Here is a 17,556-nt window from a genome sequence, read left to right on the forward strand (position 1 = left end):
GTAGGGTCATAGTTAACCTCCATCATTAGGATGAGACTGAGAATGTGGCTTCTATTATCTCAGTCACTCCCACCTCCCACTCTTTTCTTTACTACTTCAGAAGAAGCATGGATGAGATGACATTGGAGGAGGGGTTTGAAACATGGCTGTTAATTTAAATGGGTTTCCTGACTGTGGAATGAGCCTCCCATTTCCCCCTTGACAAGGAATGATGCACTGCCTGCACTTACGGGAAATGGAAGCAGGCAGGTTGTTCTGCATAAGCATAAAAAGCTAACGAATACCTGCTGGCACTGTTTTAACCTTCTATGAAGAACAACATCATTACCTGCTTGGTACAGCCACATACCCAACATTTAGCTCTTCTGTAAAAGAGGAAAGGAGAAGGTACTCTCCACCTTCTTTCCCTACTAAAAAGACCAATCATCATCAGTGGTACCCAAAGGATACCACACATGCGGAGAGTTCAGCTGGCAGGATAAATCAACCATGAAAAAACCCACCCAATTCTTTCATAACATTATTTAGCAGAGAAGTAAACCAGGTACGAGCAGAAAGGTGATCCTGAGCGAAGGCCAAAAATTGGTTTCCAAAGCTTGCACTGTGCTTTGATAGTAAAAGTGAACATTACCATGCAAATCCCCTTTGAATGTTTTACTCAACAAGCCTGAAGGTCCCCCAGATTCAACACTTGCTATGCAAGAAACCCCTCAAATTTGCAGCACATATTGCTATGACTCTTGCAAATGGGGCTACAACAGAAACTGATAGCAGGCATATCTAAAGGCCAGAAAAATCTATTTTTATAAAACCACCCTCAGAAAGCATTTGACACTGTCAAAGCATTTGACACTGCCCTGCACGACATCCTTGCCTCTAAATTTGAGAGACATGGATTTGATGGCTGGACCACTTGGTGGGTAAGGAGTTCACCATATGGTTGCACTCGAAGAGTTGCGGTCAACAGCTCAATGTCCAAGTGGAGATCAGAGATGTGTGGTGTTCCTCAGGGGTCGGTATTGGGACTGGCATTATTTAACATCTTTGCTGGTGACATGGACAGTGGGATTGAGTGCACCATCACCAAGTTTGCTGACAACACCAAGCTGAGTGATGTGGTGGACACACTGGAGGTAAGGGATGCCATCCAGAGGGATCTGGGCAGGCTTGAGAGGTGGGCCTGTGCAAACCTCGTGAGTTCAACAAGGCCATGTGCAAGGTGCTGCACCTGGCCTGGGGCAAACCCAAGCACAAACACAGTCTGGGCACAGAATGGATTGAGAGCAGCCCTGAGGAGAAGGACCTGGGGGTGTTGGCTGATGAGAAGCTCAACATGAGCCAGCAATGTGCGTTTGCAGCCAAGGAACCAACCATATCTTTGGCTGCATCAAAACAAGTGTGGCCAGCAGGTAGAAGGAGGTGATTCTCCCCCTCTACTCTGCTCTTGTGAGACCCCACTTGGAGTGCTGCATCCAGCTCTGGGGCCCCAGCACAGGAAGGACACAGACTTGCTGGAGTGAGTCCAGAGGAGGGCACGAGGATGATCAAAGGGCTGGAGCACCTCTCCTACAAAGACAGGCTGAGGGAGTTGGGGTTGTTTAGCCTGGAGAAGAGAAGGCTCCAGCGAGACCTTACAGCAGCCTTCCAGTGCCTAAAGGGGGCCTACAGGAAAGCTGGGGACAGACTCTTTGTCAGGGAGTGTAGGGATAGGATGAGGGGGAATGGCTTCAAACTAAAATAAGGTAGATTTAGATTAGATATGAGGAAGAAATTCTTTACTGTGAAGGTGGTGAGGCACTGGCACAGGCTGCCCAGAGAAGCTGTGGATGCCCCATCCCTGGAGGTGTTCAAGGACAGGTTGGATGGGGCTTTGAGCAACCTGGTCTGGTGGGAGGTGTTTCTGCCCATGGCGGGGGGGGAGGGGGGGGGGGTTGGAATTAGATGGTCTTTCAGGTCTCTCTTCCAAACCATTCTATGATTCTATGAAGTCTTGTATTTTAGAGCGGGATATTTTAGAAACGCTGTTTATTTTTATCAAAGGAATGACTCAAGGAGTCTGTTGGCACATACCCGGGAGACTTCAGGTATGAGAGGACTGTGTCACATAGGTTAAAAAGAGATACTTTAGCCTAATCACTGGATCATGTTAAGACTATAGTTCAAACCCAATAAATGGTTCTGTTGGTTCTCATTTTCGGTGTTCCATGAAATATAAGGCCACGTCTTGTTTGCTGTCCTAGTCATTTCTAGGGAGACATAATACTTGTGTAGATACTATGATTTGAGTGAATCAAATCCCAATGAGGCATCAAAGAGAGAGATGGAAGAAGAAAAATACTTTTTTCCCCTTGTGCAAATGCAGCTCTGTAGTTGAGAGAGCTCATGCTGGATCTGGCCTGCCTTGAATCAAAGTGCTATTACTGGCCCACGAAAGTCCTCTCTCTAGGGGAAGAAGCCTTAAATGAAGGAAAGTTGTCCCAGAGCTAACTTAAATTGATCAGATGTAGAAGATGACAACAACTTTTTCTCCCTATCACTAAAACTTCCAGCATCTTCCTCAACCACTGTTACTTTAAGTATAAAATTAGCCTTATAATTCTCTTGACTTATAGAGATTGTGAGGATAATATAACTCCTGTCTTACTGTTATCAGAGTGGCAATTTTCACAACTAATAACTGCACATAGTTTCGGTGTCAGTGTTTTTATAAATTGTAAGTGTTAGAAAGCACATTTACTGTTACACCTAACTGCATTTTGAGCTATTTATGTGGCAAAATACAGGGTTTCATCTATGTGCGATGCAAAACACTTGCCAACAGCAAGTACTGCCAAACAAAATACAATAATCTGTAATAGACACAGAGGGATTTGAAAGGTAATGATACATAGAATTAAAAATCCCAGAACTGAACATGTTTTTTAATTACCTTACTAATTCTGTATGTGAAGCTGCTTGGCTGTCTACTTCTACATGTTATTCCTTTACCATGCACCTGAGGGTCATGTCTGGGTTCTCAGCTATAAAGCTGCACTGGAAATAAGGACAAAAGGTTATCTAATACTACACTACATCTTTTTCAGTGTCATTACCTTCTAAGACACTGTTCTCTATAGCATAAATGTAGAATGACTCATTGTTCACAACTGAAGAATGGGTGTACTAAAACAGTGAAAAACCATTCCCTGCTTACCTTTTCCATTTGACTCATGATTTTATCAGTTCCTTGATTTTTTATCTCCTCTAAACTGAGCAGTTCTTGCCTATCTAGCCATTTCTTGTATGGGGACACTTCCAAACCCATTATAATCCCCACCACCCTCTCATCTACATCTTTCAGCTCTACCAGAACTTCTGTGAGATGGGGGACCAAAGCTGCATATTTTACTCCTCAAGTGGATGCTCTATGGATGTTTACAGAGGCATTTTGATGCCTTCTGCTTTGTTCTCTGTTCTTTTTCTAACATTCAATTAACCTTTTGACAGCTGGTGGGTTCTGAGTGTTCAAAGAACCATACACCATAATTACAAAATTTCTTTGCTGAGCACTAATAAATAGTTGAGAGTGAACATCAGTAGACAGCTGAGAGTTTCTCACTGTGTATTTAAAATTAGGATTATTCTTTTCCATCTGCAGTACTTTACATTTGATAGCACCAAACACCATCTGCCATTTTATTTCCCAGTGACTATTTATTGCCAGGTCTTTTTCTCCACCTTTTTGCAGTTAGATTTCCCTTCTTGTTTTCCCAAATAACTTCATACAGATAGCAACTTTTGTCACTTCACTGTCCTCTTGTCCAAATCACTTACAAATACTCACTCAAGAATTATTAGAAACAACAAGGGACTGGCACAAATCCTAATGTAGTTTCACCAGTGACCTTCCTTTACTTCCTCACTCTGAAAAACAGCTGCTTAGAGTTGTCTGTTTTCTGTATTTTAAGCAGTAGTTCATTTATTTGAAACCCTTCCCTTCTATCTCTAAGTAGTTCCGTTTCTTTATGAGATGATGGTGAGGGACTTTTTGTCAAATGCTTTTGGCTAAGGAGACTCCATCAACCAGCCTTGCTTGTCACATACATATCGACTCTTCAAAATACATTACTTCCCTTTACAAAGGCCATGTTGACTATACCCCAATATATCACATTTATTCATATGTCCGCTACTTCTATTTCTTATTCCTTTGTGGATGATCTTGCATTTGGTAATACTAACATGCATGGTTTTCAAATATTTTCAATTTACTAAGCCACACAAATTTTGTTATATAATTATGCTACCCCTGTTAATATTTGTTGTTAACATTTCTATTGTCAGTGAGCAGGAGTTATGAGAGCAGCTGATCCACTAAACCCCTTTCCCATTTATTTCCTGATTACAGTTGAGTTCCCACATGGCTTCTCTAGGCTAAGGTCTAATCTTACGGTTACAGAATTTTTCTCCAACACTAACACAAACAGAGGCTCACTATCTACCTGTCCCATTTTTATGACATTTGCAGAAGTGTAGTATCTTTGGGAACTTAGCCACTGTTTCAAATTTGTTTGAAATTTAGCAATATGCTCTGAAGTTCAAGGGGAAAAAAGCATGACTGACAGAGTATGATAGCACAAGATTTACTTAGGGAAGTACGCTAAAAACACAATGCTTGTCTCATTTTCTTGCCTTTTCTCTGACAAACAGAAGTCTAAATGATTGGTTTATTTTAGAAGACATTCATTAACCACATGACTCCACATGACCTGTTTTTGTACAAGAAATTCTATGGAAGAACAGAAATCTGTAGGATTATGCTATCAGAGGAACAATGTGAAGCAAACCTGATTGGATTGATTGGGACTAAGTTTTCTACTGATTTTGTTTAGAAGATTTTACATTTTGTTCAGATGCATTTTATGTCTCCTATTTGAGATGATCTTCAGTTGGACATACTTATTCTTTCATTAAACTTTGAGTTAGCCAAGAATTAACTCAAGATTGGCCATTTCTGTCATTTTTGAGGTTAAAGAAACATACTCTAGGCCTTGTTTCTGTTTGCAGAGATAAAAAAAGACTGTAACATTTATTTACATTTCTTTTGCAGGTTACTATTAAATAACATTTTGGACCTAATATGTTCCAATACAAGAAATTATTTTCTTCCTTTCAGGTAACAAGAAGAGAACATAACTAATGAAGAAAGAAGTTTGGTCTTTTTCCATCAGAAATTAATACTGTCTGTACTCTGGGGTGAGATTGAAAGGCTGGATATTTTTGCATGTCCCAAAGTTCATATTACCTGCATTCTGTAGTCTTAAGTGTTTCTGTATGAAGAAACAAACATATGCACAGAAAAAGGCAGCATATTTACCAAATTAAAGTCTTAAAGTCTTAAATTGAACTCCCCCCTGCTGAAGTGTGTAATGTTTCTTATCCATTCACTAGAATGATTTTTCAGATTGCTAGAAACAGATCAATGCCTTTATTTCCTTACAGGAATGAATAATGTTCTTTGGCTAGACTGACTGCTGAAACACTTTTTCCACTGCTCCACACAGTCTGAGCTATAACCACAGACCTCTTAGCCCAGCTGTAATTACCTTGAATTTGTGCTCATAATTCTCAAAAGCTTCCATGACCATGCAGACAGCCTCCATGGAGCGTTCCAGCCGTCCATCTACCCCATTAAAGCGGTACATGCTACCAGAGACATCCACCACCAAGCGCAAGCGTTTAGGTTTCTGCTGGGGGCTTCCAGGCTGACAAGGGAACACAGCACAAAAAAAAGTTTTCTACAGTATAAATGAGAAAACTAAACATCACACAAAGGATAAAACATTTTAGAAAGAGAACCCACTGGACTGTGCAGAGCACAAAACCTTTATCCAGCAAACACTGATTATATACATTAAAAAAAAAGGAACAAAACCATTTTAACCTTTTTTTCTAACTGTTTCAAAACAATTACTGAACAGGTACCTCAATTTATTCTTTCCCCTCACCTTCAAAGACTGGAAAGAAAAAAACTTGAAGAATTCCATACATGCTTGTCAGGAAAATACTTTTTTCTGCCTCATTTTTTATTCTTTATGTTTTATTTCAGTAAGAAGACTCTCAAGTTTGCTCTGTCTGCCAAGGCTCATAAGGGAAATGTTTTTCCTTGGCTTACAGTACTAACAGGGACCCTTATAAGACTGTAAAATCTTGTCTGCTGAGGTTAATAACGTTCTAAAAATGTTTGAAATCTTGTTCTGATTAACTACTAGTTTTTTTCTTCATTCTGATCCTGAAACCACTATTTTTTCCTGAAAACAGTCCCCATCTGTTTTAACAATTACTGGCACAGTACAAAGGCGCTGCTTTATACAGTGTGCAGTACGATGAGTCTGCACTCAAGTAGAAGGCTCTTAAATATGACCTGGCAAAAAACAAAACAAAACAAAAACAACAACAAAAAACAGTCACATTAAAAACAAATACCTAAAATGTTTCTATTACCTGTAAAGAGTCGCCATCGTTTGTGTGCTTCACACTTTTAATTATTCCCTCAATCAATTGTGGCATCCCTGTTCTACCAAAAGCAGGAGGAACAACAGGACCCATTAAATCCTACATTAAATCCTACTTTTTTTTTTTAATGCAAAATTTAAATGTCCCTTTTTTTTTCTGTTATAATTGAACTATTTTAACAAAGTTTTAAAACAAATATATTGTGTAAATGCATTTTGAAAAAGATTACAAATGAAGATCTAATCATTTTTCCCTAGGACTGATCTTTCACACAGGCAAACCCAACTTCTGTGAACTGGTCAAAGTAACAGACATCAGGACCAAACAGCAGAAATAAAAATAACAGAAATTCATCAAATGTGGGTAGCTGATGCACAAAAAGATGTCATACTTACCTAATTAAAAAAAAAGAATCTTAATGTCAAAACTGCAAAAAAGATTACCAAAAAAATGGCATCTATCATGAAGTACTACTGTTATATATTATTGATTAGCCACGTTAGTTCTGGCCACGCTTTGTTGGTCTGCTTCAACTGGTTTCACTGTTACAGTCTCCTGTAAGGCCCAACCTTGTCTTGTAAGGAAAGGCTGAAATGAGCCACAGTACAGACAACTTTATATCTTAACGGCTTTGGTTCACACTTTTTTCTCATTACTGTTTTTATTCTTGTAAATCCAAATACCTGTGAAAGCCAAAATGCTTTGTGTATCAAGGAGTAAGAACAGATTTGTAAAGTGTTTGCCTTTTAAAAACTTCCTAGGGCATCAGGGTCTATATTAATAAAAATTAAATTTAATTACATCAGTGAGAAGATCTTTTCCTTTTCTTTTTTTAGATAAATAAACAGTTTTCTGATAAATGCCTTCAGCTCATTAAAATATAAAATAAGAGCATAAAAAGAGTTGCATTGGAAACAAAGGACTGTCTCGATTAGCATTCTCTCTCTGACAGTGGCCAACAGCAAACGTGTGGAAAACTGTAAGAAAAGGTGAAGCACATCTTCCATCTTGTGGTCACCACTGTCTCAGTGAATTCCTGTGCCAGAGATGGTTCTTCTAAGGTTCTAATCTCTACACCTCACTCAAACTCCGAACACATATATTGTACAGCTCCTAAGAAACCATCAAACCTGTTCAGATCTTTCCCTATGTTCCCCTGCTACTTGTTGGATACTTACTTGTGGCTCGAGCTCTCCCCGTCGTTTATAAATGGCTTTTTCTCCTGTCAGCCCATCAATGATTTTGGCATCATCTAACTCTCCAACAGCTTGGTGTCTCAGCCATTGTCTTTCCTTACCCTTGGCCTACGACAGAAAAAAAACACACCTTAATTCACTTAGTGATGTGAATGTATTTTAGGCAATTTAATTCCTACTGAATATGACATACAAATGAACTTCCTTTGTAATTATGTAATATTTTTGGCAAAAGTCAATGAACACATTTTCATAGCTCTCATACTTTCTTTCTCTAAAAGAAAAATTAATACTGACAAAGGACACATTCCCTCTGTAATTTTGCCATCTGTAAGTATTTTGATATACGGCAGTTTAACTGTGGACTGTGAAAATGTTAACATTTTTTTCTTGCAAATGTGCTGGAAATCTGTGTAAAGAAATCTGTGCAGAAATACATACAACCAGACGGACATACATAACTGACCACATATTATGGATTCTCCATCCAAGTAGCACAAGAAGGGAAAAAAAAAGGGTGACAAATGTGAAACTAAGCAGTATTAACCTCAGGTAACAGTGTCTTCTTTTAAAACAACATTCATAATATGCTATTTTCTATTTCAAAATAAAAACATTGAAAATTGTGATACTCAGGAGACACTTCACTAAATGCTTCTTTCAATTTTTTGAAAAGAGCAATGGCTATCTACAGCCTGGCCTGATGAACATGCGCTACAATCCAGCAACTAAAATATTCATGGAATACCTGTATATAGAAGCAAGCACTGAACACTGAAGATTCAAGTGCTTAAGATTACAAAAAACATTTTAAGAATGTTTTAAAAGAGTAGCTTTATCACGTTCACATGCCATAAGATCCATCAAAAAATGGAAAAGTATGCATATATGTGTTTTATGCTTTATTTCATTTTCAGTTTGAAGTTGCTCATCCCAGCAGTAAACCCACCTAGGAAAGACGATTTTAAATTTTTATATTTATAATGCATTTGCACTCTCAACAAAATTGCTGGTCAGCAGCTGGAGGTAAATCAAATATCCAGCAGGACACAAACTGCCGTAGACATTGGATCTCTGGAATGAAAATCACTCGCTCTTTGACAAGCAGGAAGTGTTATATTACAAATCCCATGTAGGCCTGGGATTTGAGAGGATGAATCTTTGTAATTTTGTACAGTCTGAGTGGTCAGATGATGGCTTCCTAAGGCTCAGAGAATCTTTGAAATCACTTTGGTCAAAATTTATGAGGTTTTTCTTTTTAGAGCATATGGAAAAAGGCATCCTGGACTACTGCCTACTGCATATTCAAGACTAATGGACTAGTTATCTATGAAAATAAGTGTGCAGAAAGAATACAAAGCCACAGGGAAAATGTTTTGGTTAGTTCGTTTTACAGTATAGAATTAACAGAGCTGAGTCAAGCACAGTTTTTTTTAGTTAGGTTGTGTCAGAAGCTTTACAGATGCTTCCTGACGGGAAGAAATAACAATGCCGATATATGGAAACCTCAGCATCTTAGTTAATCACAGGAGGGGATAAGTGGAAAGGATTTCTTAGGGGTTCTGAATTCAGTCAGTTGTGCTCTGTGATACATTTCAGTGGTGTTATGGCTGGCCTAGCTTTAACCCATTTTTGGGACAGGGCATCCAGGAACTTGTTTGTACCCCAAACTGGTAGCTTCTGCTATCATTAATTACTCTTGGGATGAAGTCTGAAAGTCTCATTGATTCCTTTGCTGCCCTCAGACTTGTGTAACATTGCAAGAAGACACCTGTAAATTCCAGGTGACCTCTATCTGCTCCACCAAAGCGTGACACCGTAAGTGTTTTCCCACTGTGAAAAACACAGTAGGATAACCCATGGCTAATTGCAACGCTCCAACTAACCATTACAAAGTGCTCCTGGAGACAACATGCTGTTCCGTGAACAGAGCCTGTCTAAAGTGAATCATGGCACTTCCAGGATGATGAAGATGAGATGAGTTTGTTCCTAGTCATCTTAGCCACCAGTGTACCGGGACACATAGAGCCTTAACACTTCCTGAGGGCTGCTGTTTTGTCAAATGTTTGTCATTTGCTTCCTTTCATTAAACGGGAGGGAAAAACAACAGAAGATTATAAAAAATTTCAGCTTCACTGAGCAAATTCTCAACTAGTTTCACTTCTGCTTGCACTGACAAAGTTTTAGCTTTGGGACTATTTGATGTTCAATGAACAGCAGTGTGGGAAGAAAATTGTTTTTAATTATGAACATCATTAAAAATCCATCTGACCATTCACCAGCTTATAAAGCTGATGCTATGTTCTGCCTATGCAACAACAACAACAAAAAAAAAACAGTACTGGAGTTGAAATTTTATTAGAGTAACACAGAGTTTACATTCCTCTTTTAAAATAGGAAATAATACTGACAAAATCTGACTTAATGTCTTTGCAAAATAATGCTAAAATTTTTAGACTACTCAACATCTGCCTACTCAGTGCAGAATTTCCAAGAATTTCTTTCCTTTAATAAAAGCTAAGGAAATCTCACCTTAAGCACTTGTTTTATATAATGCACACATATATATGTAAGGTAAGTTTCAGAACAATTTCAATATATAAATTTCTTAAGTTTAAAAGTGATATGGATATTTATGTTTTTAGGAGAGAAACCAGAACTATTATATATATACATCACTTTGGTATTTTCCTAGAAAGGTCATACAGTCCATTACTACTGCAATATACTAACACCAAATTGATGAAAAAATGGTATATATATTTCTTGTGTTGCTTTTAAAATTAGAAAAATTGTGCTAGATACCCTATCTTATCAGCATGACAACATCTGATGATAATACACCACTGCAGTAATTCTTCTCACTGAAAAACACCAAAGGCATACTTATGTAGAAATATTACAAAATATAACCATGATGTCTGTAAAGAGCTCAGAAAAAGTACGTATGAAATGACTGTATTTAAACATTTAATGGTATAGGTTTGTATGAAATATTCTCAGTTGTAGTCTCCATTTGTTTCTGGGAAAACTTTATGCATATGTTCCCAGAAAAACGTAGTTTTTGAAACCAGAAACCTACTACTGACATAGCACAGGGTTTCTCCCCGTCTCAGCTCTCTGAGCTATGTTTATTACTGGACTGCCACTATTTCACTCTTGCCGTTCTGACCTGACAATTCCCACACAGTCTAAATCAGACAGAGCCCCACTAGGCTCAGTGACTCAGGCCCAGTTTCATCCAGTTTAAATGTAGGTGCCTAAAGGATGCTCAGAAGCTACAGGGGCAGTTGCCCCAGACTCCCTCTGTAATCAAAAAGAGTATTTCCAGAGGGCAAGTCATCTTGGGGCTATGAAGCTGGTGAAGGGCTTGGAGCACAAGTCCTATGAGGAACGGCTGAGGGAACTGGGGTTGTTTAGTCTGGAGAAGAGGAGGCTCAGGGGAGACCTTGTTGCTCTCTACAAATACCTGGAAGGAAGGTGTGAGGAGCTGGGGGTCAGCCTCTTCTCACAGGTAACCAGTGATAGGACTAGAGGGAATGGCCTCAAGTTATGCTGGAGGAGGTTTAGGTTAGAAATGAGGAGACATTTCTTCTCAGAAAGAGCAGTCAGGCATTCGGATGGGTTGCCCAGGGAGGCGGTGGAGTCACCAACCCTGGGGCTGTTCAAGGAAAGGTTGGACGTGGTGCTTAGGGACATGGTTTAGTGGGTGACACTGGTAGTAGGGTGATGGTTGGATCAGATGATCTTGAAGGTCTTTTTCCAACCTTTATGATAGTATGATTCTATAAAATCTGAGAAGGCCTTTCTGAGTCACTGATTAACTGAAAGTTTTTGAATCTAGTTCACACGTACAAGCTTCACTGACGATGGTCAGCATTAGGAGAGAGAAGAAAGCTCATCACTGACTCCATTTCCTGGAGTTCTGGTTTGCTATTTTATACAAGATCAACGACAACTTGCAATGCTTTGTTAATTTTGTTCAAATAGTTGACAGAGATCATTGAGTTATGTAAAGTAAAATTTACGATGAAATTATGTTCTCAGACTGTATTTATGCATTGCTTTCAAGGATCAGCCTATTTCAAATATATCTTGCTGCTGTTACTGATTTTTGAGGCATCAGCAACCGGACTAGAATCCCAGCCTCCTGATTCTTGGGATGTAAAAGTTAATCAAAGAAACATAATTTTTAAAACAAAACCACAAAACCTATCAATAAAAAGACATATGTTGAAAAGAAAATCCAGGTGAAATGGATTTTAAACATGGACAATGTATTTTCATTATGTGAACACAGTACGTTTTAAACAAGGCAAACACATTTTAAAAAAGCCAGAAGTGTTCTCTACTGAAAAGGTAATTTGGGATTTTCAAAAATTTAAAACTATACTGACATCAGAGGTATCAAGTAGCTCAGTACTGTACCATTGAGTTTTCTTTGAGAAATGAGGAATGTCTGACTGATAACAGAGAAAGAAAACAGTTTTAACTGCAAACACATAGTGTATGTAAGATTACCAAGAAAAAATGGGAGACAGTGGCATATCTCTCAGTGGCTTTGATTCACCATACTGTAGAATTTGAATAAAAAATATTCTTTCTCAATAACATAAAATAAAACATGCTTGGATTTAGCTTCCCAATTAACAGCAAGCATTTTTCAACTAACTCCTGTTATCATTTACCTTGATTACCAACCTAGTGCATATTCTAATAAAATAACTATCAAAACGTATAGAAATTCATAAAGTTAAAAATTTGCTTTCAATATTGCTTTTATTCTAAGAGCTGGCTTTTCCAAATTCATTGAGTTTGCTTTTTTCCATCATATTGTACATTTATTATCTCTGTGGTTAGCTGTTACGGATTTTCCCAGGAAGTTGGTGAAGTCTCATAAAATTCTGAGGCTTATAAGTCTTTGCTTTGGTATTAAGATGACCTTTTTAACAAAGGAACAGGATATGTCTACTTATATCAAAATACATTATATTTTGACCATGATTAATGTGATCCTTGAATATAACAATTTTGGCTCCAAGGAATAGATAGGGCTGATTAAAAAAATACTTTAAACTGAAGATTCACTTATTCTCTTCTTGTCCTAGAGTGTACTTCCAACTGCATATCTGCTAGAAACATGTTAAAAACAACCATCTGGATAAAAATAAAACTTTTTCAATGAATCCTCTCTTTGCAAACCGAAAGCCTAAATCCTGAACTGAAACACATACTAAGTGCATGTATGAATCAAAGTGTATTACAAGACCATCCTAAATGATCATTGAATGAGGAGATCTCTGAGCCTTCAACAGAATTATTTTTAATCAGAAAGATGTCTTATAAGGAGTAAATTTATTTTCTTTTCATTTTCACTGAAGACTAGCAGTTCCTTGAAACAACGCACTTTTTGTTTTACTTACACTGTAGGTGAACACAAGCATTAATAAAACCTGGAGCAGCCACAGAACCAGTTACTAGAAGAAAAGCAAACTAGTGATTTTGGTTAGCTTCCACTTTTGGAGACTGAGGCTATACCTATTTTTATTAGTAAGATTTAAAAATAAACCCAAGAAAATTTTGTTTCAGCTGCATATGCAGCCAAGCTATGATGTGCAGTAAATGTTTTGCTCTTTTAACACCTATAGTATTTGCATTTTTAAGTCTTTTGGACAGGAAGTAAAGACAAAGACTGTGCTCTACACACTGTCACATACTCTTTTAATAACATATCATTTTTTCTTTCACAAAATTTTAATACTGAATCTCTGTGAGCTGTGGTACGGGAATACTGTAACTTGTAAAGATGAGCACTGAGATCCACTTAAAAGCTGCCTTTGAAATAGTAGTATGAGATTGTGTTTTTCCTAAAGATGATTATAACCTGTACATTTAACCTTCAAACGTATCATCACCAGATGGTAACTGAATATTAGCAGGACAGTATTTTGGGCAAAATGTAATGGGCTGACCATGTTCCTTTACCAGTGAATCTAAGATTACCTGCAGATTGTCTAAGATGATGCGGAGTGACTGAACTTGACGTCGTACTGCTCCAGAGAATCTTTCATAAGTAGATGCATCATACTCGCTCATCTGAATCTCTTTCAATCTAAAGCAAAGAACAGGGAGCTTAGAATAGTTTAGGAAATAAGTACATCATCCTTTTATGCATATAAGTCATTACGTATATAAATTATAACAGGCTTGATTACTTGATAACAGGCAAATTCAGACTGTAATGAACAGACACGACACAAATCAAAAAAGTGGCAGACACTTGTGAATTTTTGAAAAGTCGGGTGATCGCCAATGTCTACAGGGATTGCCTCACATTAAAACATTAAAGTTACTAATCCTTTGGCTCTCTCCTAATCTGCTTTCATGTTTGGGACATAAATCAGATGTTCTGAAAACTGTGATCAAATTCTAAAGGTTTTAGCGTTTAGTGGCTCAGGTGTTGCTGTATGTACATACAAGGATCATGAGTGCCTATTCATTACTTCACTGTTGGAGTATTTTAAACATATCACAATCCACATTTTAACGCAAAGGTTAAGTAAAGACACGCTCTCAAATTTGTTGTTTAAGATTTATGACTAGTCACTGTGTTTCAAATACCTATGTTTGTACTTCATAAAATGACGAAATCTTGAAACAAGCTTTAAATGAACGTGAATAAAAATGTGCTCCCCCACAAAAAATGAGTCATGTCACTGAACTCTATTCTGTCCAGACATCTAACAGAGAAAGCAACATCTGCACTATAAAAACAGAGACATGCTTCTTCTGTAAATTAAGACATCTCCACTTAAAGTTCTTTTGTTCTCAACATTGTATCTGAGCAGATATTCTTAAACTGGTGAAACTCACAATTGGAATGTAATTACAGAGGTTTAACAGTGAAGTATGAGCTAGCAGACAGATTGATATGCTGGATGTGTGCACCATTTGATAATTTTGGTGATCCAGCATCATGTAGTGTGGCAGCAATCTTGTATCTGCCCATGCTACCATCCACCATGTGTCTGCATTCAGTCCTGAGCTAAAACATATTGGTCTATCCATGCACAGCTTATTTCAAACACAAGCACTTCATAACAGCATAATCTTACTCACACTGCTTTGAAAATACTAATTTTTAAATGAACTGTAAATTATTACTGTAGTATGTATAGGCTAGTCATATTTCAAATTCCATTTTTTTTTCATACCATGACAAGTTACTTGCCTGAAATATATACTCTACATGAGAATGAAAACACCGTAGGTCTAGATCCAAATTCCTGTCTAGACTATCACAGAATCATAGAAAATCCCGAGTTGGAAGGGACCTATAAGGATCACCAAGTCCAACTCCTGGCACCACACAGGTCTGCCCAAAAGTTTAGACCGTGTGACTAAGTGCACAGTCCAATCTCTTCTTAAATTCAGACAGGCTTGGTGCAGTGACTACTTCACTGGGGAGCCTGTTCCAGTGTGCGACCACCCTTTCGGTGAAGAACCTCTTCCTGATGTCCAGCCTAAACTTCCCCTGCCTCAGCTTAACACCGTTCCTGCGGGTCCTATCACTAGTGATAATGGAGAATAGGTCACCTGCCTCTCCACTCCCCCTCATGAGGAAGTTGTAGACTGCGATGAGGTCCCCCCTCAGCCTCCTCTTCTCCAGGCTGAACAGGCCCAGTGCCCTCAGCCGCTCCTCATATGTCTTCCCCTCTAGGCCCTTCACCATCTTTCTAGCCCTCCTCTGGACACTCTCCAACAGTTTTACATCCTTTTTGTACTGTGGTGCCCAGAACTGCACACAGTACTTGAGGTGAGGCTGCACCAGCGCAGAGTAGAGCTGGACAATCACCTCCCTCGACCGACTAGCAATGCCGTGCTTGATGCACCCCAGGGTACGGTTGGCCCTCCTGGCTGCCAGGGCACACTGCTGGCTCATATTCAACTTGCTGTCAGCCACAACCCCCAGATCCCTCTCTGCGGGGCAGCTCTCCACTGTCTCGTCGCCCAGTCTGTACGTATAGCCAGGGTTGCCCTGTCCCAGGTGCAGGACCCGGACTACTAAAGGACTAGACCTTTAATAATATTAAAATCAAGCATCAAATTCTTGTTGTGTTTAGTATTACTCTGTATTTTTCTATTTTGAATTATGTACTGATGTAGTCATTATAGCCAGCTATTATTATTCATTAGAGGCTGGAAAACACAACGTTCAGTGCTGTACACTTAAATTTACTTCACAGCTGCTGCCAACCGAGCTTGGAATCTTCACATCAACAAAGAAAATGTTTCTTTAAGTATCAAACAAACAAAAAACCTCACATGCAGTTTTACTTTGGTAGAATCCACAAAGATCCACAATGAAAGCCAGTTCAGAAAAATACCGCATCTATTCAAGAGTAGTTGCTAACTCCATTCTACTAAAATAGGGCAATTTCAAATGTTTTCTGCTAGCCAGTAAAGCAATCAAAAGCCTTTGTAATAAAATTATCCCTACCAGATAATCATATATAAGCAAAACAGGGAAATTTGCAGTATCCCTTATTTTTTTCCTTTAGCCCGAGGACTCCAACCTCCCTTTTCCTAACTTTTATCTGTTAGTTTCCAGAATGACCCAAAAAGTACAGAATAAGAATCCAAGTCAAATGTATCTTCAGAATAGGCTACATTTATTACTATTACATGCCAGTTTACTGCTTTTAGCAGGACATGAACTGTTATCTCATGTGCTGATACTCAGATTTTACAGAACACAGCTGCAGTGCTGCCATAACATGCATCAGTATCTACGAATTTCCCCTGTCATGGGCTTTCCAAAGCATCATACAGGCAGCTGGAAACCCACTCAAGCATGACATATGTATAAATAGATGTACGGTATCCAAGACCTTACATATCAAGTGGTTTTATTATGGGACAACTGATAGGCAATTTTGTAGAAAGAGGATTAAATGTAGCCCTCCATCCCGCCCTCCTAAAACACCAGGAAAAAAAGAGAGCCCTGCCTCCACCCTGAAAGCAAAGCCTGAAGTAACTACTTTTAGTTTAAATTTCTGGATGTTGCTTGTGTAAATTACATAGCTATTAAAAGGCATTTTCCTGTACAGAACCTCTTCCTGTGAAACTCTGGTATAATCTGCACATTTTCCATGTCTTTATTAATCACTAATGTTCTAATGAATATGTTAAATGCTCCAGGAAATTTAGTAATAAAAACAAGATTAAAAAAGAACCTTGACCTGAATGCAATAGAAAAATTGCTGGTTTTAAATACACTGATTCATGTATAGCATGTGCTCTATGCTTGAAAGACTTTTTATTTATGCCATTTGCTTCAACTGATGTAATCTCACCTACTCCTTATAGTACCCAAATTTGTCCCCCTATTGGGAATCACTTTGTTAATGGCAGCAAAATGTGAGCTGATAAAGCTGATTCTAAATTTATTTGCTCTGATCTTTTAATCTGTCTCGTATTCTCTTCTTTCACACAGATATTCACATTGCAGTTATGTCCTGGGCTGAAACGTAAAACTCGTTTGGTGTGACTATCAATACCCTTAGTTTTTTTATGCCAAGTACCAGAGTTGACCTGAAATTTCAGACAGTGGAAGAAATCTGAATCTCTGTGCACGGTATGAGAAATACTTGGTTAGTAACCCTGTGTTACACTAATGCAGGGAAGATCAACAGTTCTCATAAAAGTGTCTGTTGAGATCTAAGAGTTCAAATCATCTAACCAATAGGCTACAGTTATTTCAAAAAGAAGCAATTTGCTCATAATAGACCATTTCAAAAGATATTTGTTAGGTGACCAATTCCTCACAACATGCAACCTGTGTTCACCATAATTCAAACAATTT

At 38.3% G+C, this 17,556-nt stretch overlaps 1 protein-coding gene across 1 annotated transcript in view; it reads right to left on the reverse strand.

Annotated features, from left to right (window-relative positions):
- The window catches only part of VWA8 (von Willebrand factor A domain containing 8), a 195,799-nt gene that overhangs the window by 12,329 nt on the left and 165,914 nt on the right, over window positions 1–17,556 (reverse strand). The window contains exons 40-42 of the mRNA XM_080554946.1: window positions 13,695–13,803; window positions 7,674–7,799; window positions 5,586–5,744 (exon numbers count right to left, since the gene is read on the reverse strand). Coding sequence (XP_080411072.1) covers window positions 5,586–5,744; window positions 7,674–7,799; window positions 13,695–13,803 — 394 coding nt within the window. The remainder of the gene's footprint in view (window positions 1–5,585; window positions 5,745–7,673; window positions 7,800–13,694; window positions 13,804–17,556) is intronic.

The sequence above is a fragment of the Anser brachyrhynchus genome, assembly GCF_964034855.1.
Source record: "Anser brachyrhynchus genome assembly, chromosome: 1".
NCBI classification, from domain to species: domain Eukaryota; kingdom Metazoa; phylum Chordata; class Aves; order Anseriformes; family Anatidae; genus Anser; species Anser brachyrhynchus.